The sequence below is a fragment of the Pyrus communis genome, chromosome 2, assembly GCF_963583255.1.
Source record: "Pyrus communis chromosome 2, drPyrComm1.1, whole genome shotgun sequence".
Classification (NCBI taxonomy): domain Eukaryota; kingdom Viridiplantae; phylum Streptophyta; class Magnoliopsida; order Rosales; family Rosaceae; genus Pyrus; species Pyrus communis.
In genome coordinates this window covers 13,109,902-13,132,821 of record NC_084804.1, presented here as the reverse complement: position 1 = coordinate 13,132,821, position 22,920 = coordinate 13,109,902, and the positions used below count along the sequence as shown (strand labels likewise).

General features: G+C 38.8%; 5 protein-coding genes across 5 annotated transcripts; 3 read left to right on the top strand and 2 right to left on the bottom strand.

Moving 5' to 3' along the window:
- The first annotated feature begins 47 nt into the window (after positions 1-47).
- On the top strand, positions 48-1,829 carry LOC137725747 (uncharacterized). Its single transcript, XM_068464522.1, has 3 exons — positions 48-352; positions 485-589; positions 1,349-1,829. The coding sequence occupies exons 1-3, from the start codon at positions 151-153 to the stop codon at positions 1,627-1,629; spliced, it is 588 nt and encodes a 195-aa protein (XP_068320623.1). The 5' UTR covers positions 48-150; the 3' UTR covers positions 1,630-1,829.
- Positions 1,830-1,984: 155 nt separating this feature from the next.
- LOC137725746 (FHA domain-containing protein FHA2-like) lies at positions 1,985-4,264 on the bottom strand. The gene is made up of 3 exons (XM_068464521.1): positions 3,577-4,264; positions 2,682-2,839; positions 1,985-2,423 (listed from the first exon to the last, which is right to left on the bottom strand). The coding sequence occupies exons 1-3, from the start codon at positions 4,199-4,201 to the stop codon at positions 2,214-2,216; spliced, it is 993 nt and encodes a 330-aa protein (XP_068320622.1). The 5' UTR covers positions 4,202-4,264; the 3' UTR covers positions 1,985-2,213.
- A 154-nt stretch (positions 4,265-4,418) lies between these two features.
- On the top strand, positions 4,419-6,709 carry LOC137726512 (dolichol-phosphate mannose synthase subunit 3). The gene is made up of 4 exons (XM_068465446.1): positions 4,419-4,530; positions 5,812-5,941; positions 6,042-6,149; positions 6,325-6,709. Exons 2-4 carry the CDS (start codon positions 5,840-5,842, stop codon positions 6,385-6,387), a joined length of 273 nt encoding a protein of 90 aa, XP_068321547.1. The 5' UTR covers positions 4,419-4,530; positions 5,812-5,839; the 3' UTR covers positions 6,388-6,709.
- Positions 6,710-8,629: 1,920 nt separating this feature from the next.
- LOC137726802 (uncharacterized) lies at positions 8,630-12,575 on the top strand. Its single transcript, XM_068465763.1, has 2 exons — positions 8,630-9,134; positions 10,754-12,575. The coding sequence occupies exons 1-2, from the start codon at positions 8,878-8,880 to the stop codon at positions 12,138-12,140; spliced, it is 1,644 nt and encodes a 547-aa protein (XP_068321864.1). The 5' UTR covers positions 8,630-8,877; the 3' UTR covers positions 12,141-12,575.
- Positions 12,576-12,666: 91 nt separating this feature from the next.
- LOC137726724 (membrane protein of ER body-like protein) lies at positions 12,667-16,381 on the bottom strand. Its single transcript, XM_068465680.1, has 7 exons — positions 16,111-16,381; positions 15,055-15,543; positions 14,741-14,797; positions 14,090-14,620; positions 13,743-13,931; positions 13,493-13,554; positions 12,667-13,360 (listed from the first exon to the last, which is right to left on the bottom strand). Exons 1-7 carry the CDS (start codon positions 16,349-16,351, stop codon positions 12,896-12,898), a joined length of 2,034 nt encoding a protein of 677 aa, XP_068321781.1. The 5' UTR covers positions 16,352-16,381; the 3' UTR covers positions 12,667-12,895.
- Positions 16,382-22,920: the final 6,539 nt, after the last annotated feature.

The following is a 22,920-nucleotide window of genomic DNA, read 5'->3' as shown; positions in this document are numbered from 1 at the left end:
ACTTTTTATAAAAACCAAACCAGTACTTAAAAGAGGATCCCTTCCCGTTAACAGACTCCCATAACAAAACGACTCCGAAATTCTCGCGTTAAAGACTGAAGAGAGCTCAGGCGAAGAGCAAAAGCAAATTTCACATCTTTCATTACAATCATGGCTTCCGACGATCCTAAAGCCGTAGAAGCAGAGCCACCGCCGTCGTCTTGGAAGGAGCGCATCGTCTTTCCCACTCTCCTAGCTGGGATTCTCGGCGGAGGAGCTGGGTTGGTCTCCAAGCATCGAAAAGTCGTGGGTCTCCCGACCAGTTGCGCCACCTATGCTGCCAATTTCGCCATTGTTACCGCTTGTTACTGCGGTAAATTTCATTTCTTTCTTTTGAAATTTTGATCTCCAGCTTCGGGTTTATGTACCCATTTGGTTTGACTGCTTGGTGTTTGTTAAATTGCCTGAGAGAAATTGTTGTAATGGGTTTGTCTGGATTTGGCAGGGGCTCGTGAATATGTGGGAGTAACTCGAAAAACTGGACCTGATGATCTTGTAAACTCTGCAATTGCTGGGTTTGGCACTGGTGCTATTCTTGGGCGTCTTCAGGGTGAGAATTCCTTCAATCTTTGTCTTCATCTACGTGTTTGCAAAGTAGAGGAAGAAATTATGTTTACTTTGGTGTAATCAGATTGTGTTTACTTTTATTGTTTGTGATGGAAGCAATGTGATAGGGAATCACTGAAATTTACATTGCCTTTCGACCTCTCTGCTCGTGGCTTGGACTTGTGTGATTCATTTGTAGTGGGTTGGGGGGTCTATATGATCTAACCTGATGTAATCCGGGAGCGCAGTAATATGTTTGGGCTATTAGGAACGATTACTTTGTCCTGTAAAATATTTCTTGAGTTCAGTTTAATAATTTCTAGGGAGAAATGCGAGCTCAATTGGTGAGCTATAAGTTATGTAGTCTCGCTTGGATGAACTGGAAAATTTCTGATTCGAATGTAGCTCGGATATTGCTTAGTCAGGAGTCTGGACTTGGTTCCAGAAGTAGAGAATCCATCCACTGCCAGCTTTAAGCAGGACATCACTGGTCGAGAGAGAGACATGCTCGTTTAAGGTCTTGACTTACTGGGTGGGGCTATCTGTATTGGTCTAGCAGTTGCTGTATACTCACAGTAGTTTACTCTTGGAACTAAGTCTCAAACCTCCGGAATCATCAGCAAAAACGTCTTTACTCACAAGCTGCATCTCTAAAATTAAAGTTGCTAGCATATTTGTTAATTGTCTGCTTTATTGTTCATACTACTTTGAAATCCTCCCTCCTGCTATATGTGGTTTAATTGTTTTGTTCATCGGTTTATAGGTGGTCGAATTGGTGCTGTACGGTACTCAATCATCTTTACTCTTGTTGGGACAACTGTGGATTATGCTACGATTAGACTAAGACCTGTGTTAAAGAGCTACAAAGAATCTATGCTTGGGAGTAATGACGGGTCACAGAAGAATGACGGTTGGTTGAAAATGCCCGACTGGTCTCCTATCAAAGTACTTGACGAGGAAGCCCTCGCTGCAAAACAGGCTCGTGAACAAAAGATGTACGCACAGCGGGCAGCACTTGGTAACCTAAGCAAAAAAGAGTCCTAAAATTTTGTTACATGTATCGTAAACTTTCGTATATGTCAATAATAACGTTTCAGGGCATGCCTCTCAAATTTTGGTTGCGTTTGTGTTTGTCATCGTGTCCCCCATTTTAAGGATGAACTTGCACTTTCTAGTCGTATGTATTGCTAAGGTCTTTTCATATATATTGAAGATAGAAATAAGATGCAAGTATATTATTCAAACTCGGAATCAATCATTTACATTTCTTGGCTAAGTCCAAGGATAATAAGCTCATAAACTTCGTCTTACTTCACCGTCAAGAAACAAAAGAAGACTTCCATCTCCACGTTTAACCCAGACGAAGCAAATTTGAAGTAATGAAAATTTGCAAAGGAAGAAGAAAAACCCAAGAACTTGATATAAAGCTAAATAGTATTGTTACCATCATGTACAGAAAATGTCATTGCTAATCGTTCTACATCTACCCTAACAGGGGTCTAAGATCTCATATTGCTGCTCGACAACTCACAACAAGTGTACAAATTTTGGCAGTCGGAAACTCACTTGCCGGCTAAACTACATTGTAAACAATCATCATCAAGGAGCTCCTCCGATGTCTTAAAATTTTATGAAAGCAGAGAGACGAGAGAAACAAACTCCAGTGTTACCCGGCCCTTGGACCTTGTGTTGATGACGAAGTGTTCTGGGTATTTTCTTAGCAACATAAGCAAGCCATACCACGGTTTCCCTTTTGACTCTGGACCAGGCCAGTCCTCGGAAGTGAGATACCTCCTCACTCGAGTGTGATGCCAGATGCTGCTGTACTGGTCCACCAACTGAACAAGAGTGATATGGAGTAAGGCAGAGAAAACCAAGGTTCCAATTCATAAACCTACAATAAACAAAACTAGAATACGCTATCCGAATGCATACCCATGCAAAGCGTAACTAACATATGCTACTCATATGAATAACTAAGGATGTATTCTACGACAATCATCAAAGGAAGAGTGCAGTTGAAGAATAGAAAATAACTAAGTGCCAAAGGTTATGACTAACAAATATTTTGTTCATCAGAATATGTCAAGACTAACCTCGGCATGAAGTTTCTCCATAGGCATCCATTCTCCCGGACCACAAAGATCGGAGAGCACAGTAGCAACAGAGGACACCACATCCTTTTCCTCCAAATGCAGAAGTTGCTGATTGTCAGTGTCTCGATCAACCCTTGACCTTCCATCTCCCTTCTTCTCTGCAGAAATCGAAGATAAAATTATGTCAAAGAAAAACAGAAAAACGGTCTCAATTAATGGGTTGATACAATAATGCAAATATTTTTTGTAATTAAATGTCTTAATAGGAAGAATAGAAGCCAATGCAAGTGTTCCAAAGTTGGGGATAGAAGATATATCTCCAGTGTCACCATGGTTAAGCATCAAACAGATCAATCCTATTTCATCGGCCTATATAACAATCTAGAGAGTCAAAGACTCTACAAGGTCTTGGGTGGAGTTTGGGCTCGAATCTATGGTTTTGCCATATCCTCTGAAGAAATGGAAAAACACTAGTTCTTGATTATCTAACATAAACCACCTCCAATCACGACTACACACAATCCATACCCCCAAAAACCGAAAATCAATAACCATTCTGTTAAGGTACATCAATAAAAATCAGAGAGGACAACCATCAACAAAAGAACAATTTCAATGCTTTGATAACAATCCCCTAAAGGTGTAAAACAAACATAACAAATGCACCTCATAATCAATTTCTACAAAAACGCTGACACGTTCAAAGAAATTCAAGCCGAAATTCGAACAACACTGAATCTAAACATGTGATTGAAAACACTTGAGAATACCATGATTCATATGATTCAGAAAACACAACTTTGTCAGATTCCAATTGCATATGAACATCAATGCCCATTTATTTATCAATTACTAGGTAAGAGAAAGAAGCTAGAACAGGGAAAGAAGTACTAACCCAAAGCTCCGGCCTTGCCTGAACCAGAACCCGACCCGCCACCGTATCCGAAACCATCATACCCTTCTCTCCTCATCTTCTTCCCACTCCCACTCCCCCCACCAACATCGTCCTCGTCCTCATACTCCTCCTCATACAAATCCCTCCCCCTCCCCTTCTTCCCAATTGGCCCAGTGCCCGAACCCGAGTGGTACCCGTAATGGGCCGGGCCGACGGGGCTCGGCACCACCGGCACCGAGGTGGGGTAATGCCTCGGCCCCACAGGCCCACCGAGAATGCTCCTCACCGGCAGCAGAAAGTAAAACTCCTTATCTCCGATCTGAAGAAGGTCCTGCGAGTCGAGCTTGACCGGCGGGTTCCCGGGCAGGTGGAGCACGCCCTCCACGAGGCAGCCGTTCTTTCCGAGGACCTCGAGCGCGAATCGACGACGCGTGAAGTCGTAAAAGATTCGCGCGTGGTGGCGCGAAATGTTCATACCGCCGCCGAGGCTGGAGAGGTCAACGTCCACCGTCGATTTCTTGGAGTTCCGGCCCAGGATTATGGAGTAGGTCTGCATGTAGTATTCGAAGTCTTCGCCTTGGAGCTTCGCGAACCCCGCCTCCACATCGCTGCTGCTCGCCGCCATTGAAATTTTCACAGATTCGCGGACCGGAGAACTGATATAATCCCCCAAATTCCAATTGGTTTCGGTCTATTTCTCAATTTCAATGGGGTTTAAACTTAAATGGAACAATGTAGAATTGTATAAAATTCAGGGGCCAAAATAGAAATAAACAAAGTATTATCTTCTTTCACGGTTTCACCCAAAAGTCAATTTTTCGATATTCTCACATTTGCCCCTTTGGAGGCCTTTTTAGGGATTTACCCTCTCAATTTTCTCTGTTCCCCTCCTGCCCTAAACGAACACCTTGGTCTCCGTGGCTCTTCTACTTCTTCTCCGCCGCGATATTCACTGTAATTCTTTCTACCGATCTCTAATTACTATCTATTTCTGCTAAAAATCCTTGCTTTCTTTCAATTTTTATTCAATTTTGATGTGAATTTTCTGTTTTTCTTTCACAAATTTGTCACCTTTTGTGTTTCAATTTCTTCACTTTATAATTCGAAGTGAGAATTTCTACTTGTTTTTTGTTGGGAATTAAATGGATCTTGGATCGGATTTTGGTGCAGTTGATGCTCTTAGCTTTTTGGGTGGGATCTCATATGATCCATGAAATGACACCCATTTTTGAATTAGGGTTTGCTCTTGTTTGTTGATTGAAATTAAAAAAAAGTGTGCCAGATGATGTGGGAAATTGCGCAAGGGCTTTGAGTTCCAGGTTATTACCATTTACATGGACTGGAACAGTGAAAAGGATTACTATGATCTATCCCTTCTGATGGCAGCTATGGATCAACTATTTCTCAAAGTTTACACTTTTACTGTCCATATGCAAACATAAAGTTATCTGTTTTTCGTCGCACATCTTGTTCTGGCTTGAACTTTTGGACATGGGAAAGTTGGACTGTGCTCATACTTGAGTTAAATGTGTGCTTCAGTGGGAGTGAGGAAGTCATTGACCGGTTCTCGTGCTGGCTTGAACTGTGTCTGTGTGCATTTCTACTCCGTAGGTCATGGGTTCGACTACTTGTTGTAGACTTGTAGTAGTCAAATCTCTTGAGTGTTGTGACGGGGGAGGAGTTTCGAGGGAGGGGAGGGCCACTGGACCCTGGAAAGTAAAGAAGTAGGATTTAATGGCGTTATGTTTTTTGAGCATTCACGGGTAGAAAATATCTTGGACTGATTGAATGAATTAGTTAGCTTTGAGGTCTAATTAGAAGATGCAGCATGATCCGTGTTTTGTTTACGGTGATGTGTGTCTTAGTCTTCATTGTTTGACTTGTTGATTTCATGTAACATCAGTTTTTTCTTTTCCTTCCCAAGAGACATCCTTTAGCAAAAATCAAATATAAACGACTCATGTTATATTTTTCTTTTGGTTTGAGTTTTCGTGTATTATTAAAGTAGCTACAATTTCTCTTCAATTGATTGCTCATATACAGAATATGGTTTCACAATTAATACGTTACACAATACGAATCAACCCGCAGATATGCATTGCCTTGTGTGCTTGGTCGTGAATTTGCTGTTGCTTTCATGCATGCATTTGAAAGACATTATATTATTTCAAGTAAGCAAGTTTAATACACCACAGGGCTGTTGTTCTTTTCACTTATGCTATTTGTAAATTGCAGAGGAGTGGGAAGTGATTATTATAAATCAATGAAGCATATTGTGAAAATTCTGACATTGTTGGTGGCCATATCTGCCTTGTGGATTGGTCTCTTACAGACGTCTATTATTCCGCGGAGTCATACTTGGCTGGTGAGTTATTTTATTTATTGACTTCGGTCAGTTTATGTCACTGTTTATATTTTTTGATGTTATATATTTATAACTAAACTCTTTTTTATCTTGTTCCCAGCTACCAATATATTTCGTTGTGTCTCTAGGATGCTATGGCCTGCTAATGGTTGGAGTTGGTTTGATGCAATTTCCGACTTGTCCTCAAGAAGCGGTACTGTTGCAGCAGGTAGATTACCTTTTCTATGTATTTTCTGCTCAGTTTACTTTGCCGAATGATACTTTGGTTAATCTCTCTCATTCTCTGTGCTATTTATTGCACACATTTCACCTTTTACATTTATGTATTTTTGTCTTCATAAAAAAGGAACTAAAACCTGTTCTAAGGATTTTTTATCCATTAGGACATAGCCGAGGCCAAGGATTTTTTAAAGCAGAAAGGGGTCGATGTGGGTGGCTGCGATTGATTCTGCACGCAGAGTTCTCCCTATTCTGTGTTTGGATACGAAGAAAAGACCTAGTTTAGTATAGAATCCATTGAGCTCCGCTCGTTCTTGCAGTGATATGGTGGATGACTTCATGACAGCTTATTGTTTCCGACCTGATGGAAAATTGGGAAAGGTTTAACCGAGTTAAAGCAACGAACGACGCCTTTGGAGTTTTTAACTTTTAGCAACAAACAGAAGGCCTCTGAATTGTGGGAAATAGAAAGCAGTTTTGGAAAGTGTACACCTTATCATGAATTGTGTATTTTTGTTCTTCTATTACAAGTATAGAAGTTTTTGTCAAGTGGTAATGACTACTAGTAGATTATTGGCCCGTCTCAATAAATTCTTAGGAAAACTAATGAAAATAACTTGAAAATTTTGAGTTTTAACGATAGAGACAAATTAAAGGGTAAAGTAAATGGTAATATGATTGATTTTTTAGTGTAAAAATATGGTTTTTCGTTGAAATGAACAGTACCGAAATCTTTTCGTTAAAGAAATCTAAAATCTTGCTAAAATGTTCTCTCGTCTTCCATTAGTGAGATTCAGAGTTGGATGGAAACCCAATAATGGGCACCAAATACAAAAATATAAAACACAACGACACAGCACAAGCTCATACATTGCAGCAGCACAAACAAACACAAAATGGCAGTACAGCTTGTTTGAGACATCTCAATTACGCACATTTGCCGGTATATACCACACAGACCCAAATGCTTGAAATGCATGTTGCCGTTGGTTTCGTCACGTCCGCCGTCTTTCGCCGCCGCAATCTCAGACGAACTCTTAATATTTACCTGTCATTCAGAGTTAACTACTTTTTCTCTTCCCCGCCACTCTACATTTTTTTTTCATGACCATATTAGTATATACTCGAGTTGGAAGGGACAGCTGCAGTAATCTTTATTGAGGAGTTGCAGTAAATCCTTATTAAAACGTAAGTCCTCATCAAAGTAATGTATCATCATCATGTGATAAATGATTTGGGTAATTCTACATCTCACATGATGAGATGGGCCCGTGTGGATCCTTCACTATGGATGAGGATCCTCGTCGGATCCTTTTTGTGGGAATCGTATGGATCTTTACATCTCAATCGTTTATCGTATATCATACCGTCAATTTTTGTTAGATACTATTCGTGTTTAATTTTAAATAATAAAATTTAAATTATTTCTAATCGTACGATATACGATAAATAACTAAGATGTGAGGATCTTTAGGATCACCACAATTTAGATCTGGATCCAAATCCCTTCACTATGACTTCCTATGTACTCTAATAATTTTTATTTTTATAATATTAGAATCACTTTTAAAGTACATAAAGAAAAAGGGATTGTCTATAAATAAGAAGAAAACAAACCCAAATACTTATTTCATTTTGTTTGGTATATAAATAAATGTTTTTTTTTTGTTTTTTTGTTTTTTTTTTTTTGCAGATAAATAAATGTTTGTTTAGTAGTAATTAAAATTCATAATTCATTTTTATGAATGGAATATGTAATCTAGGTATGAAAACGAAGTCGGTTCATTGATGAGAAACAAATTGTTTGTATGTCATAAACAATGAATATCAATACAATGTAGGTGCACCTTTACATAAAAAAAATTATCAAAACAAGTGTCTGTTCTTTGATTAGAAATTTTATGTGCATGGTGCGCTATTGACGTTGTCGATAACTTCTCGGTAACATATTGACATATTTCAATGGTTACAATCCTGATGTTGACACACGATTTATCACATACCGACAATCAATTTAAAAAAAAAAAAAGAGCGATTGTTGAATGTCCAGATGCATCTTTCTTGAAAACATTAAAAAGGAAAAGAAAGGGAGGAGACTTGATGATGTTCACATGAACATTCCAATTCCACAATAGCACCTGTAAATTGTCATCCCCCAAAATCGGTTCACTCCATTTTCACTCCCTTTACTGTTCTCCTACTCACAAGTCACAATCACACATTTGCTTCCCACTCCCACATTCAACTCTCCTTCTCACTCACGAATTTTTCAATGTGACCGTCACACGAAATTGTACACCACGTGTTCTTATATAAATGATAAGTTATATGTGTTAAAAGATTAATAACTTAAAAATTAAAATTTTTCACCGTTTACATAAAAACACATAATGTACTATTTCTATTCCCGTCACAACTAAAAATTTCTCTGAACTCACGCTCAGACAAGCCATTTTCTTTTGCCCCAATTTCCAGCTCACAATATTTAACCCAAACTCCCCCTTTAACTCCTTTCACGTCCGTCTCGTCCTTCTCTCTCTCTCTCTCTCTCTCTCTCTCTCTCTTCCTTTTCCTTCATAGCCATGGCAGCAGACAATGCAGACCCATGTATAAAAATGCCACTTTAGCTCGCCGTAGATCCAAATTGTGAAGCTTTTCAATCGAATAAAGATAATCCATTTGATTAAATCCTCCAAGTTTCTCGACCCGCCATTGAAATGGGTGGTCTCAGAGAGTCGTGGTGCTTCTGCAAGGGAGTGAGCAAGTCTGAGAAGATGAAAGCCGCCATTTTCTCCGGCAAGGCTCCGGCCATGGCCAGAATTTCCGGTGCCGCAAATGGGATCTCTGGCACCGGATTTCTGATCCATCGTAGTCTACTATTGACCACCCACGTCAACCTTCCGTCTGTAGCGGCTGCCGAGAGCTCCGAGATCCGGCTGCAAAACGGTGTCGCCGCAACTCTCGTTCCCCAAAGGTAGTCAGTACTAGATTTGCTTAATTTGTTTTACTGATAAAGTTTGGATTTTTCTTGGTTATATGGGAATTAATTGAAGGTAAATAATGGGTTTAGTTTTTTCTTGGTTTGTTTTTGGAAAAGTGGAAAACCAGCCCCATTAGGCCTCTGCAATGCATTAGGATTGTTTTATGTGCTTTAGTTGTAGTGGGTCCCAAATGGTAGAAATTGAATTTTTGAATAGTTTGATTGCATGATGTTTCTACCCATTTTGTTAGCTTTCAATGGAGAATTGATTAGTTTTGTACTGAAAATTTGGTTGTACCCTTTGTTTGCATTGGTGAGATTTGAATTGGTCAAAAGTTGTAAAGTGAAAGAGGTTATAGGTGCTGCTAAGAAGTTGGATTGTTTTGTACGCACCTTCTGGTGGTTGTGCAGTTGTTGGATCTGATTAGATCATATTCATTCATTTCTATATAAACTACGGGTTAGGAGAAAAAGACTGTCAACTGCTAACCATTTTCCTTTTGACAAAACGATATTCTAATTTAAGTGAGAGATCTTAGATTCAATTGTCGCCAAAGGCGAATTTGAACTACATTATTGCTAGCCCATTGTGAGGCTTGGCTCACTCCGCCCACCTCCTTTGGGTAGATAATGTCATTTGTTCAAAAAAAAAAAAAAAAAAAAAATTAAGACAGAGGGATTCGAACTTGAGTGCAACCTGATGGCACGCTGCCCTGGCCAACTACCCAAATCCCACGTCTGCGTTAGCTGGTAACCATTCAGATAAGTTAAATGTGGAAGTCTTTAATGTAGGGGATGGAGACTAGGGGTTAGTACTGATAATGCAGTGTGTAAAATGGAGGAGGATTCTCTACCCTCCTATTCCCATCCCCTTCCATCCCCTCCTCTCACACATTGCTTTTTGTCTTATTATCTCTATAAAAAAATCAATATAAGATGTTGACGTGGCTTAACCGTGACCGTTCAAATAGGAGGGCATGGAAGGGTAGAGAGATTAGGAGGGTAGAGAATCCTCCTCCGTGTTAAATAAACTAAAACTAGAGGTCATGATGGAGGGATGGCATGGCGGAGCTAAAAATGGCAAGAATTTGTAGGCAATAAGAGATGCCAGTGACTAAAAAAATGGAAGGCATTGGCAATAATGGTCATTGTCTCTGAAAAGGTTAAGAAATGAAATTGCTTTCTCAACTTCTCAGGAAGCTCTTCCCAAAATCTCCGGAACTTATCTGGCAAGTCCTCCCCCTGAGTCATGGAAATTTTGTTGTTTTACTTTCACGTTGGGTTCCTAAGGCTTCATTGTGCTACGCATTTATATATGTAGCTATCTTGTGGGTTGCCTCCTCTGGGAGTGATTAAGAAAAAGAAAGGTGATGGAAAATTGGAGTACATAGCATCATAATCGTGATGATTCGGTTTATCACATTATAATAGATTTAGTATTGCATAGAAATTCTGTTGGTTCTAATAGAAGTTCAATTCTCTAGTTAAGGCGAATGGGGAAAAGAAATTTTGTAGCATTCTTCTCTTAAAGCATCAATACATCATGGTTTATGATAGCCTTTGCATATTTAGGCATTTCGAGTAGTGTTTCTCATTCTTTCATTGGATTGCAGATTTTTCATCACCAGCTCCATCTTAGATCTTACAATAGTAGGTTTGGATTCGGTAGATGGAGATTCAACTGCCCAAGGCCACCTCCCCCACTTGCGCACCTGCTCTAAACCAAACCTGGATCTTGGCAGTGTAGTTTACCTTCTTGGCTACACAGAGAAGAAGGAATTGACAGTTGGTGAAGGTAAGGTGGTGATAGCCACGGACAATCTCATAAAATTGTCAACTGATGGAGTAACGTGGAGCCCTGGTTCAGCTGGATTTGACGCACAAGGGAATCTTGCATTTATGATATGTGATCCTATGAAACTAGCAACATCTCCAAACACCAAATCCTCATCAACTTCCTCATCGTCCTCGTCATCGTGGAAGAAGGATCATCCGATGCAATTTGGTATCCCCATTCCAATCATTTGTGATTGGTTAAATCAGCATTGGGAAGGCAGCCTCGATGATCTTAACAAGCCTAAGCTACCACTCATTCGGTTGATGTCTTCTGGGCAGAAAAGTGAGCACTCTTGTGCTTCCTTCACGCAGCGGCGAGTTTTTAAGTCAACTGAAGGTGACAATGATGGAACACCATCTTCATCAAATACAATCTCAAAACCTGGGGACCGGCAAGGACCAAGCTGCTCTGCTGCCGCAAACACTGTTGATGAAGAGGCCCTAACAAGTGATCGTCATGCTGCACATGTACAAGGCATTCCTACTCCAGAAATCTATGAATCACCAAAGTTAACAGCTATTCCTCTTCGGAGAAAAGAAGGTTCCCCAGTTCAGCTTTTGGACATTAATTTTCCTCCAAGGGTTGCAAAACCAGCAGTTCAACCACAGTCAACCACAAAGTTACCCCCAAATTCTGGGGAGAATTTTGTCAGGGAGCCTCCCGAGCAGATCCGATTAAGAGGACAAAGAGTTGAAGATAGAGGACCAGCCAGTCCTGATGCAAATGCTGAAATTGCCTCGACGGGTTCATTTAATGGGGTCCAAAGTGAGGTTGAGTCTAGTTCATTCCCAGTAGATGTTTCAGATATGCAGAATGGGTATAGCAGTGAGGGAGAGACTATGTACTCCGCCGAAACTGCTGAGAGTCGAAATTATACTATTCCTGCAGATGGAAAGTTTCAAGAAGTGGGAAGGAGCCAGAGTTGTGTGAACTATAATAGATGGGGAGCCACCCAAAGTAACCCAGTGCAGCGCAGGGCGTTGCTAGAAAAGCAGAGAAGCTTTATCCATGGAAGGAAGATGCATTCGCAAGCTGCCACTTCTCAGAGGAGCAATGACTACTACAGCCCAACTGTCTCCTCAATCATGAAGAAGCGCAACTCCGAGCAGCCTGTCAGACCCCGACAAAGTGCCGTTCATTCCTCTCCGAAATGGAACTTCTGAGTTGATTCTTATCAAATTGTGAAACCCGAAAGTGATTAGCACGAAGAAAATATAGTGTTTTAAGTTAAACGTCCACTATGGTATAGTGTAACAAATTTGTAGTGACTGTGCAGAGAGACAGACATCAGGTGAATAAGAAAATTCAGCAAAGTTGTAATTTTGTTCCTAGTGACTTGTGTTACTGGTTACATATCATCTATAAAATTATTCTTTGAGGGTGAAAAACTCCCAATGGCAAGTAGATAGTCTTTTAGTTCTGGGAAATTTTAGCAGGTTAATCTGTCTCCATGTTAAATCCATGGTATATTGAATGGCACATTTTAATGATAACTGCCTGGTTAGAGAATAGATAGGGCAGCCGCTTTCGAGTCATATAACAATAAGGAAAAGTGTTGAAGTTGGCTGTGTTCTGCCATTTTTGGCCATGCGGTTGAGCTTGAGATTCGGATCACAAATTCAGAAAGGGAATTAACGAAGATGATCTCTATTACGAAATGAGCCTGGACCATGGCATATATAACTCAAAATAAACTGCATAGCGTTAACGATTTTATTCATAACATTAGCATTGATCAGATATTAGGGTTCCTGCGCTAGGACAACGCTCCAAAGAAAAACTACAAAAAATCTCTTGTTGAGAGCCTCAATAGGATTCAAGTGCAGGCTTCACCAGACTAAGTGATGTCAAGTTTATCCTATTGATGCGACATGGTCCCAAGCTTGGCTGGTTTCTCTCAACTTGAGACCGCATCTTATCAATAGGATTCGAGTGAAGGCTTCACTATATTCATCTGAGGAAGCAGCAGAGAGACGGATTCAGTTGAGGGGAACCAGCCAAGTTTCTCTAGGAGTATGTCAATCAGGTCACCTGCTAAGTAAGAAACACCTCCCACCCCAATCACGATGGTGATATAGTAGAGTAAAGTTTTCATGTACTTTGGTGGCCTCTGGATGTAAGCCTTTCCAATTGCGAGAACCATGATGCACAGAAAAGAAGTTACTGCAACTGCTGCAATCTTTAGGTCCCTGTTGTTGCTCTGGAGGAACGAGAAGCTATAAACCACAGGAGGTATTAACCCGAAAACAATGAATGATAATATAACAATAGAGGCATGAAGAGGGAAATTCTCTCTTTTCCCTAGTACTTTCTGGTATCTTTCCACTTCTTCATCTGTTTCACCGGAGGGCACTTTTGAATGATCATCTTTCAGTTCCCAGAGCTGCAGGTTGTAGGTCATAAAACATTAACAAACAAACATTGTCAAAATAATAATTATGATGGGGTGAAGAGCGAATGAAATTGAAAGAGCTGCTATGAAAGTTCTGAGTTGTTCGGCTGTAAAATTACTCACGTTGTGACCAATGATGAAAAGTCCGCCAAGTAAGTTTGCCAATGCCAAGGCTAAAATGTTCACTGCAAAAAGAAGATGGTTACAAACCTAAACATGATGATGATCAAGGCGCGCAAGTGAAAAACTAAATTTATTAGTTTCAACTACCGGAATGAAAATGTAATAGACATAAAAACTAAATGCAATGAGCTCGTATATAAAGAATCTCAGGCAGTTTAAAATTAAATCAACTAAAATAGAAGCAACTTACGTGTGGCAGTATCAGCACTGGCTGCGGATGTCACGATGCCTAAGCTTGTAATTGCTTCAGTTAAACCACCGTATACAATGCTTTTGACGATTTCTAACGTTGTGGTATCACCTGTTTCGGGGCGTATGATTGTTGGTTCTGGACTAATAACGACTACCGTGCTCTCAGGAAGCTCAGATGTAGTTGGCCCTGCATCAACACAGTATCGCATCATTCTAGATTATAATGTATTAAAGAACTTCTGTTTCAGTCTTCAAATACATGTAAATTTGCATTAGAAGGTTTTGCATTGCTATAGTGCTCGATACTTTTATAGCTTCTCATGTATGACTGTGTCTTACACATACCTGCATCACTTCCTTGAATTTGCACGGGCTCTCGTGAAATGGCTACCACATCTATTTGTGATGCTGGGGGCTTCGTGGTCACAAGTACACCAACTCCTACTGGCAGAACAGGCACTGAAGGTTTTTTATCAAGTACTGTTCCATTTGACTCATGTGATGGAACTGACTCCTCAACTTCAACACCGCTCTCAAAATTATTTCCAGAAGGTTTAGCTCCAACACTAGCTTCAACAGACTCACCAGTCACTATAGGTTTATCTATTGAGGCAGTATCACCAACTCCAATTGGCTGAGCAGGCATTGCTGGACTTTTATCATATTGCGTTTCATCCAAGCCCTCGACTCCAACGCTGCCCTGAATATTATCTCGTGAGGGTTCAACTATTGCAGTAGCTCCAACAGGCTCTTCAGGCGCTGGACCTTTACTTACTGGTGCAGTTTGACTATTCTGATCTTGTAGTGTTCCAGCCGAGTCATGCGATGGAACTGGAATCAACTCTCCAACTTCAACACCTTTTCCAATATTGGTTTCTGCATCAGCAAATCAAGTAAGAGGTTCCGCTACTTGATAAGCAAAAACTTGAATAACGTTAAATTATACTTCAATGGCAGCTCAATAAGGTTTATTAACAAAACAGAAGAAAAGTTTACCTTGTTTCGTATGATCGTCCTCATCTTTATGTTCCAATTTAGGAAAGAACCAGCTGCCTGTTTACATTGAAAGAATGGTTAAACTATCAGCCAAGAATTCGAAACAGAAAATGTCACACCGCAAATGCCTAATTGGTAAACGGAAACATTACAAGAGGAAAGATTCAGGTTCTGGAAGTTTAATAGCAATACGATGATCTAAATATATTACAATTTATTTTTTATATACCCTCACATCAAAAGGTAAAAATTCTTCTTTCATTTACTGGCAATTGAACAGAAAAGTTGTTACTAGAGTAAGGATGCAAAACTACCTGCAGGAATGAGGAAACTGAAACACGAAGTGCATCGAATTGGATCAACTAGTGGAGGAGGTGGTGCAGCAGGAGGTAGTGTACTTTCCGGTTCTCTACCGCGAATGATAACCTTTGTGATGCAAGAGTTGCAATTAGGACAGTAGAAATCATGCGCTGCCGGCTTCTGATATACCCTTTCAAGATACAATTCAGACGCTTCTTGTTCACTGATTTCTCTCAGCTTAACTCCCCCAGGTTCCGTTGTCCCATTGTTTCCAGAAGCATCACGTCCATTCTGCTCAACTGACTGCTTGGAAGATAAAGTACCAGAACCATTCAACTCTTCTTCAACCTTCGCATCACCGACATCTTGACGGTTGGTAATACTAACAGCACTCTCATCAAAGACCACTTTGACATCCAGTATTTCATCTCCAGGGTTTTTCCTGAAAGAAAAATCGACATGTCCGCCACTGAATCCAGAGATCTCATATGGGGATTCAGTACCTGAAACCATGGAGAGGTCTCATCACAAAACCATTGAGCTTGGCCAAACACAATCATGCAAACATAATACCCTATTTAGCATGGATTTCCATGTCCACCAACCAAGTCCCAGTTGAAATTTACTGTTAGTAAATTGATTAGTCAATTAACTGGAACCCATTTGATTCTTCCTAGCTAAAAAACAGTTAAAAAGAAAGGGTAAAGCAACAACAAACAACTAGTAGTTACTACTGAAACTGCAGAAAAACAAACCAAAACTTTCATTGTGAAATAACTAAATGCAGTTGTTGATACACAAACTAATGAACAATCAACTAACCAGATCTGGTTTCAATTCAAAAAGCTGAGAAAAATCAAACAAACAGCTGAAATCACAAAACCCAGTAGCAAAAATAAAATAAAATAATACCAAGAAGTGTATTTTTTTTTTTGTGTCAGACAATATATTTTGTTATATTAGATATAAGATTAGCTACGACGTGATTCAAACTCTACACCATCACGTAAGGCTCAACTCTTTTGTGGTAAAGGGCCACTTGCAAGAAGTGTTTTTTTTTATTACTTTACCTCCATTTTTGTGAGAAATGGGAGTGTCATTGCTTGGGGTTTCCTTGACTTCCTCTGCCTCCTCAGCTTCGCCAGAAGCTAATGAACTCTCAGAGGAAGAAAAGATAAAGTCACCCTGGGAGACAGTGGTGGCGAGGTTTGCTGTGTTGCTGTGCTGGTGTGGCAGCTTTCTTCTCAGAGCCGTGCCTGCTGCTGCTGCTGCTTCTTCTTCTGTCTCCTCCCACTGATTCATTGCCTCCATTTTTTTCCACCAATTGCCTTGCTCTGAAGGAAAGCTTTTGAGACTAAGTGTGAACAGTATTATATAGTGGTTATGGAAATTTAGAAGAGATTTTTCAAAGTAACTGGAACACGAGATGGTACATCACGTGTTACTAAATGGTGAAAAATGTGTATTAAAAAGTTAATAACTTAAAAAATACAATTTTTCATTAATTATATAAAAATATGTAGTATATCATCCATATTTCGATGACAATGAAAAACTTCTTAAAATCCAAAGAGAAGGAGGACATATTTTCCACGTGACATGACGCGGTTGATGATTCATTTTATTTAAGGATTGTCAGTACTTGAGTACCTATTTGTTTTCATTTATTATTATAGTGAGAGAGGGACAGTACGAAAATTATTACAATGATATAGGGATGAGGAGTCCGAACTCGGTATGCATGAGCGCATCCCAAAATCCTATTTATTAGGATATTTGTGTAACATTTTATCTGGTAAGTGATGATTCAATGAGATAGATTCATTATTGACGTGATATTGGCATATCATACACTATTAGGGTTCAAATATGTGGTTTTCAAAGCATTTTTTTAATAATTTAAAGAAAGAATTGAATATTAACCGTCATATCATTTGATCAATAAAGTATAATTTAAGTATATAATCTCTATACAATCAGAATAGATAGAGGGTAATGTTATTCATACATCCATTTTTACTTCTCACATACACTTCTCAAATTTTTGTCGTTCGAACGAATGAATAGAAGAAGATCAATGACTAAAATTTAACAAAAGTGCGTGAAAAATAAAATGAGAGCGTGAATATCACTGTCATATATATATTATCACCTGTAAAATCTGAAATTTTGACATTTTAGGTTAGTTATGTTGTAATGTGCTAGAATTCAAACCTTCAGATGAAAACAAAAGTAGAGTCTGTATTTAACAATGACATGATTATATCCAAGTTAGGTGATTGAATAAAAAATTTGTCATGCTTTTTAAGTGTTGAATTAAAGTTTTGTATGTTCTTGACCAAAAAATTAAAAGATATTTTTAGCTGTATATTATTCATAAAGAGAGGTGAAATCGGGTAAGGATCCTCGCCGGATCTTTTTCTAAGGATCTCGTGATTTCACTTGTTCATTGTATATTGTGCGGTCAGAAATAATTTCAAATTTTAAATTTTAAAATTAAATATGAATAGTACCCAAGGAAAACTGACCGTACGATATATGATGAACGGATAAGATCACGGGATCCCTAGGATAAAGATAATTGCTCTTAATCGCTTGGAGTCTTGAAATACAAATGAAGTCTTTGTAAATCGATTGTGCTGATCAACTACTAAGTTAATACGATAATTTAGTTGTATATTTACATCGCTCTTATTGTGTAAGTCTTTCTCCTAGACAGAAAAGGAGAAGTTTAAAAACAACAATGTAATTTCATACCAAATACAAAAAGTTCAAGTTAAAAGCCAACTTAAGGTCTTCACAATAGTCCAAGTAAGTGATACTTAATCAAGCAGTTTAAGTTTGATACTTATAATACTTTTTTTTTTTTTTTTTAACAAACGAATTATCTAAATTATGGGAAAATGAGTTAAACTTCACAATGAACTAACAATACTGTTATTCAAATTCGCCTTTGACGGTAATCAAACCTAAGACCTTTGATTTTAATACATGTGAGAGTCATACTTTAAACCCTCATAGTTTTTAAGTATCAAGTTCATTATTTAATATACAAGTTATAAGAATGAGCTCATTATATCACACCCAATTTTTCTGACATAAAAGCCCAACAGAAGAAAAATCCACCCAATTTGACCCATGTGCTTTTTTTTTTTTTTTTTTTTTTTTTTTTAATATGGTAAGGACAATATCCTTGGTGATCCCAAGGGTAGGGACAACAGTTTAATGTTTGTGTACCACAATATGAATGTCATCTCTCCTTATTTCCCACCTCACGAAATTAATCCATTTTTGACCACATAAAAAAATAATAAATAAATAAATAAATAATAAATAAAAAATAAAAAACTTATCCATCTAACAGTCAGACTAATATTATACTCATTTTAGTATGTGCTTCTGGATCTTCACAGAATTTTAAGTTTGGGGGTGGAATTTACGGAATCCATGTCTCTAGATATGAACATACGAAGTCAATTTGGTCATTCACATTGTTTCTCATCATCCTACATGTGAAACCTCAGAATTTTTAAGCGCTTCAAAAGTGATTAGTTCAGATTTTCAAGATTATTATTATTATTGTAGAGTCATAAGATGAAAGTAAATTAGATTACAAGTTGGCAGCATTTTTTGAAATCTTTTAGATGTAGATGCATTTAGGATTTAGAGTTGGACCAGTGAGTCGATAACACATGGTAGACATTGAGTGGCTAAGTTTGCCACGTGGTGATCTAGCCAGCGTGCCAGCGCAAAGACATTGGTCATGTTATTAGTGTGTGCAAAGTGATTAGATGAGAGAGTAATGATATACTTATCATATTTATCATACCACGTGACACACCCCGACCCAGAAAGTCCACTTGGACCCTGAATCGAGCTGTGCTGGCCGACACCTGGAAGGTGACGAAGCCATAAAATGTGATAGTGTATAAAAAGTGAATAAATTTGAATCTAAAAGTGTCTAAGTACCAGAGTGCGCTACGAGTGGGAGCGAACCCATATCACACGCGATGTCAGAGTATAGGTAAGGTACAATAGTGCGGGTAAGAATCATACCCTCAGAATTATCCATCAATACTAAGATTCGCCACAGATTCTTGTCGATACAAACTCAGCAGCTAAAACCTGGAGGGCACCAAACAGAAAGTGTGAGTAAGCAATAAAATCAAACTTCCCAAAGTTATTACCTCTTTAAAAGTAATGCCCCTAATTGTAAAACCCGTATCGTTTTCCATAAGACAGTACAACATATATACATATATCCAAACCATACTCAGAAATGACCAAAACCACGGTTTGCCATCAACTCCACCATACATTAATAAGTAGGCCAAATGAACTAAATCAATACAAAGTGATATATCAGTCAGAGTCATCTAAAATGACATGTACAACTTATCCATATCTCATCAATCCTGGCTAGCATATAAGTCGGAGTCACCTATAGTGACCTGTACGACTTATCCATATCTCATCAATCCTGGCTAGCATATAAGTCGGAGTCACCTATAGTGACCTGTACGACTTATCCATATCTCATCAATTATGGCTAGCATATAAGTCGGAGTCACCTATAGTGACCTGTACGACTTATCCATATCTCATCAATCATGGCTAGTATATAAGTCGGAGTCATCTATAGTGACCTGTATGACTTATCCATATCTCATCAATCCTGGCTAGCCAATAGCTCAATAAGTATACCTGCACACGAGTCGGAACCACCTAAAGTGGTCTGTACGACAGGACTGTGCACCTACCTTGAATCCAAGGTGAGCGTAAGGTGCGGGAGGTGAACATCACGTGAAGGACTGTGCCCTGGCCATGGGTGGGAGCACTAACACCGGGGTGCAGGTTTATGAGCTATACTATATCTCAACACAATCGTACTCACTACCATCACTAACATCAACATGTACTCACCTGAAGCTTACCTGGGTGTCCTGCGTCCACCTTTGCACTTGAAAGCATTCCCAATAATTATATGCAAGTAGTATACATATAGATATACCATGATGCAATCTAACACTCAACCATGTGGATATACCATGATGCAATCTAACACTCAACCATGTTGTAGCATTTTCAATTATAAACTATACAGTATGAAATGTACAATCAATAACGCTCTACTCCCGAACTACTTATTTTTAGGGATAATTATCCATGATAACCCAATTAACACTAATTAACTAACTAATTCAAAAAACTAAAACTTGTCTTTATCAATTTCCTTCGCATTACTCAATTTCCCAAATAAGGCTTTTGTCTCAAATATTTTATGGCTGCATCTAACGTCTCGTTAAACTGCCTACGTACCCTAGACAGGGATCAAGCCATTCGTAGTTCATATAGGTATTTCAAGCATTCACAATAATTATACGAAGGTAATATGCCTAATAAATTTAAAAGTGTCGATAGAACTCTCAACAATATGTACGATAAAAAGGAAAAGATCCACTCACCTGGAGTCCACGCTATGATTCTCTAGCGCACGCATCGAGGCGTCCTGAATGATTGGTCCCTGTGACCAATTATCAAATCACATCTCAAAACTCTTATCCGAAGAATACGTAATTCACATAAAACACAACCTCAACGACATTCTAAAATAGTTTGAGACCCATCGACCACAAGTCAACCGTCGATCAAAGATCGACGGTAGGGTTTACAACCTTGTATAACTTGACCCGGAAGATCCGCATATCAGATTTCCAATCCGCAACTCCCAACGATCCACAATATGTTTCTAGAATAACATATTAAAATTTCATTACGATCCAACGGTCAGATCTCCGCCAATTGCCTAAAACAAGTGGCCGTGAACATTTATTTTATTAACTTACAAATCCAATTTAGGAAGATCCGTAAGTCGGATTCCCGATCCATAAATTCCTATAATCTTTAAATATTACGTATTATAATGTATCCAATTTTGGTGACGATCCAACGGTCGGATCATCGATTCACATTTTTATCAAGTAACGTATCGTAACGAATTTAGGTTCCAACTATCAACCTACGTCATTCAAATGAAAAAACTGAATTCAAGACATTTGACATAGCCTAAAAATAGCATTGGCGGCCCACTAGCCGCGCGCGCCACCGCGCTCGCTGGTCGGCCGCCCCGACTCGCCGGAAAATCCAACTATTTCCAAAAATTCTCAAACTTCACAGAAATGAAGATCTCAGTGAGTGGAGAAACTTTCATACCTGCCACGAAGTCCAAAAGTGGACGGAAGATGGTCAATTTTGCCCACAAAGCCGGCGGGTGTCTAAAACTTCCCGACGTCTATTCGTCGTCCACGGTGGTCCAACGGGGTCAATGTTGGTTGGGTTTTGCTCCTGGGATGATGGGCTACAAAGCCCAAGTGGTGGCATCGGCCATCGCTTTGCCGATTTGTCGGAAAATCGAAAAGGGTGGCCAGAGCACCATTGATTTTCGTCAACTTTCGTGGCCTCAAACCGCCTCATACCATGGTTAATCAAGGTGGTTCTTTTGTAGAGGGGAATGAGAGCTTCAAGATGGTGGTGGTGGCATCCAAAAACTCCACCGGAGTTGGCCGGAATCGGCCTTGGAAGATGGACCCGTGGTTGGTGCGGGTGGGCGGAAACCACCTCCATTTCTTCTTCTTCTTTTTTTTTCTTTCTTTCCTCCCTCTATTTCTGATGTTGGGCTTCCCCCACAAAGTGGGGATTTAATTTAAATAAACACTAAACCTTGAATAACCAATTTCGAACGTCCGTAACTATACCGTGATAATCCGGACTCGCAAACGGCTTTCGCCTATACGTTCGTACCAAAGAGTACTACGAGGGTATGCTTAAAGAATAAGTCCCACATCTCTCAAGTCGATGGTCAACGGAAGTCAAAGTCCTTGCCTCTAGGGCAATTTCGTAAATTCACGCTTTTAAAATAAAATAAAAACGTAAAATTTAGAACGGGTTATCACACCACGTTTGTACAAACTCTCTAATAAATGTACGACCCACTAATATAAGTGAGTCTCACTTTTATTAGAGAGCTTGTATAAATGTAGTATAAAAAAATACGTTAAAAATAGCATTTTTGTAGACGAGGTAACCTAATTGCTACATAAAAATAGCATTTTAAACTATAAGCGGAAGGGAGAAGGTAAAATAGATAATTATGAAATTGTATGTGGCTTCGGGTTTCTCAATACATGTCACACATATTGCCTGTAGCGATGATCAGTTGTTTTTTGAATTGGATATTTTGTATGCGTGCAATGTCTCTTGTGTGCAACTAATTTTAATTGGTCGATCGGGCATGCTCATGATTTGAGGCTTTTACTCAAATGTTAGATGATATTTTTGTTTTTTAAATAAAACGGGGCAATCCCTAAGGGGGAACAATGTCGCAAATGTTGTTCCCTTCCTACTGCATAATTTTCTATGCAGGCGTGACAATGGTAACAATTAAATTTATTTTGTTATTCTCGGACCTCTAATATATTTGTTTATTTGACTTCCACGTTAAATAAAATCGTATTTTTGATTTATTTTGGTCTATTAAAGTATTTATCATTTCGTAAGGTTTTAAATAAATTATTTTTCAAACCCATTTCAATTATTTATTTATTTACTATTCTTTATTTATAAGTAGGAGTTTTTTTAGATTCGATTTTCGTCAAAGACAAATTTAAACCACATTATTATTAGTTTATTATAAGGCTAAATTCATCATTTAACATAAATAATATCATTTGTTCGAAAAAAAAAAAAAAAAAAAAAAAAAAACACCTCAGATTCCGGAGACTCTAGGTCCGAAGTGCGACAGTACATGTCCTTGATAATTAATCCGTAGTTGACAAGCTGATATAAGTGGTTCAGCCAACCCATGACTCACCTGATCAAGA

What these genes read in the sequence shown, in the direction of transcription:
- LOC137725747 (XM_068464522.1), top strand. Translation starts at nt 151, where the DNA reads ATGGCTTCCGACGATCCTAAAGCCGTAGAAGCAGAGCCACCGCCGTCG. An exon ending in TGTTACCGCTTGTTACTGCG is followed by an intron (nt 353 to 484) that starts GTAAATTTCATT and finishes TGGATTTGGCAG; the next exon opens with GGGCTCGTGAATATGTGGGA. An exon ending in TATTCTTGGGCGTCTTCAGG is followed by an intron (nt 590 to 1,348) that starts GTGAGAATTCCT and finishes ATCGGTTTATAG; the next exon opens with GTGGTCGAATTGGTGCTGTA.
- LOC137725746 (XM_068464521.1), bottom strand. Translation starts at nt 4,201, where the DNA reads ATGGCGGCGAGCAGCAGCGATGTGGAGGCGGGGTTCGCGAAGCTCCAA. An exon ending in AGGCAAGGCCGGAGCTTTGG is followed by an intron (nt 2,840 to 3,576) that starts GTTAGTACTTCT and finishes CGATTTCTGCAG; the next exon opens with AGAAGAAGGGAGATGGAAGG. An exon ending in TGGAGAAACTTCATGCCGAG is followed by an intron (nt 2,424 to 2,681) that starts GTTAGTCTTGAC and finishes ACTCTTGTTCAG; the next exon opens with TTGGTGGACCAGTACAGCAG.
- LOC137726512 (XM_068465446.1), top strand. Translation starts at nt 5,840, where the DNA reads ATGAAGCATATTGTGAAAATTCTGACATTGTTGGTGGCCATATCTGCC. An exon ending in CGCGGAGTCATACTTGGCTG is followed by an intron (nt 5,942 to 6,041) that starts GTGAGTTATTTT and finishes TCTTGTTCCCAG; the next exon opens with CTACCAATATATTTCGTTGT. An exon ending in AAGCGGTACTGTTGCAGCAG is followed by an intron (nt 6,150 to 6,324) that starts GTAGATTACCTT and finishes TTTATCCATTAG; the next exon opens with GACATAGCCGAGGCCAAGGA.
- LOC137726802 (XM_068465763.1), top strand. Translation starts at nt 8,878, where the DNA reads ATGGGTGGTCTCAGAGAGTCGTGGTGCTTCTGCAAGGGAGTGAGCAAG. An exon ending in GCAACTCTCGTTCCCCAAAG is followed by an intron (nt 9,135 to 10,753) that starts GTAGTCAGTACT and finishes ATTGGATTGCAG; the next exon opens with ATTTTTCATCACCAGCTCCA.
- LOC137726724 (XM_068465680.1), bottom strand. Translation starts at nt 16,351, where the DNA reads ATGGAGGCAATGAATCAGTGGGAGGAGACAGAAGAAGAAGCAGCAGCA. An exon ending in CATTTCTCACAAAAATGGAG is followed by an intron (nt 15,544 to 16,110) that starts GTAAAGTAATAA and finishes CCATGGTTTCAG; the next exon opens with GTACTGAATCCCCATATGAG. An exon ending in TTTTCATCATTGGTCACAAC is followed by an intron (nt 13,361 to 13,492) that starts GTGAGTAATTTT and finishes TACAACCTGCAG; the next exon opens with CTCTGGGAACTGAAAGATGA.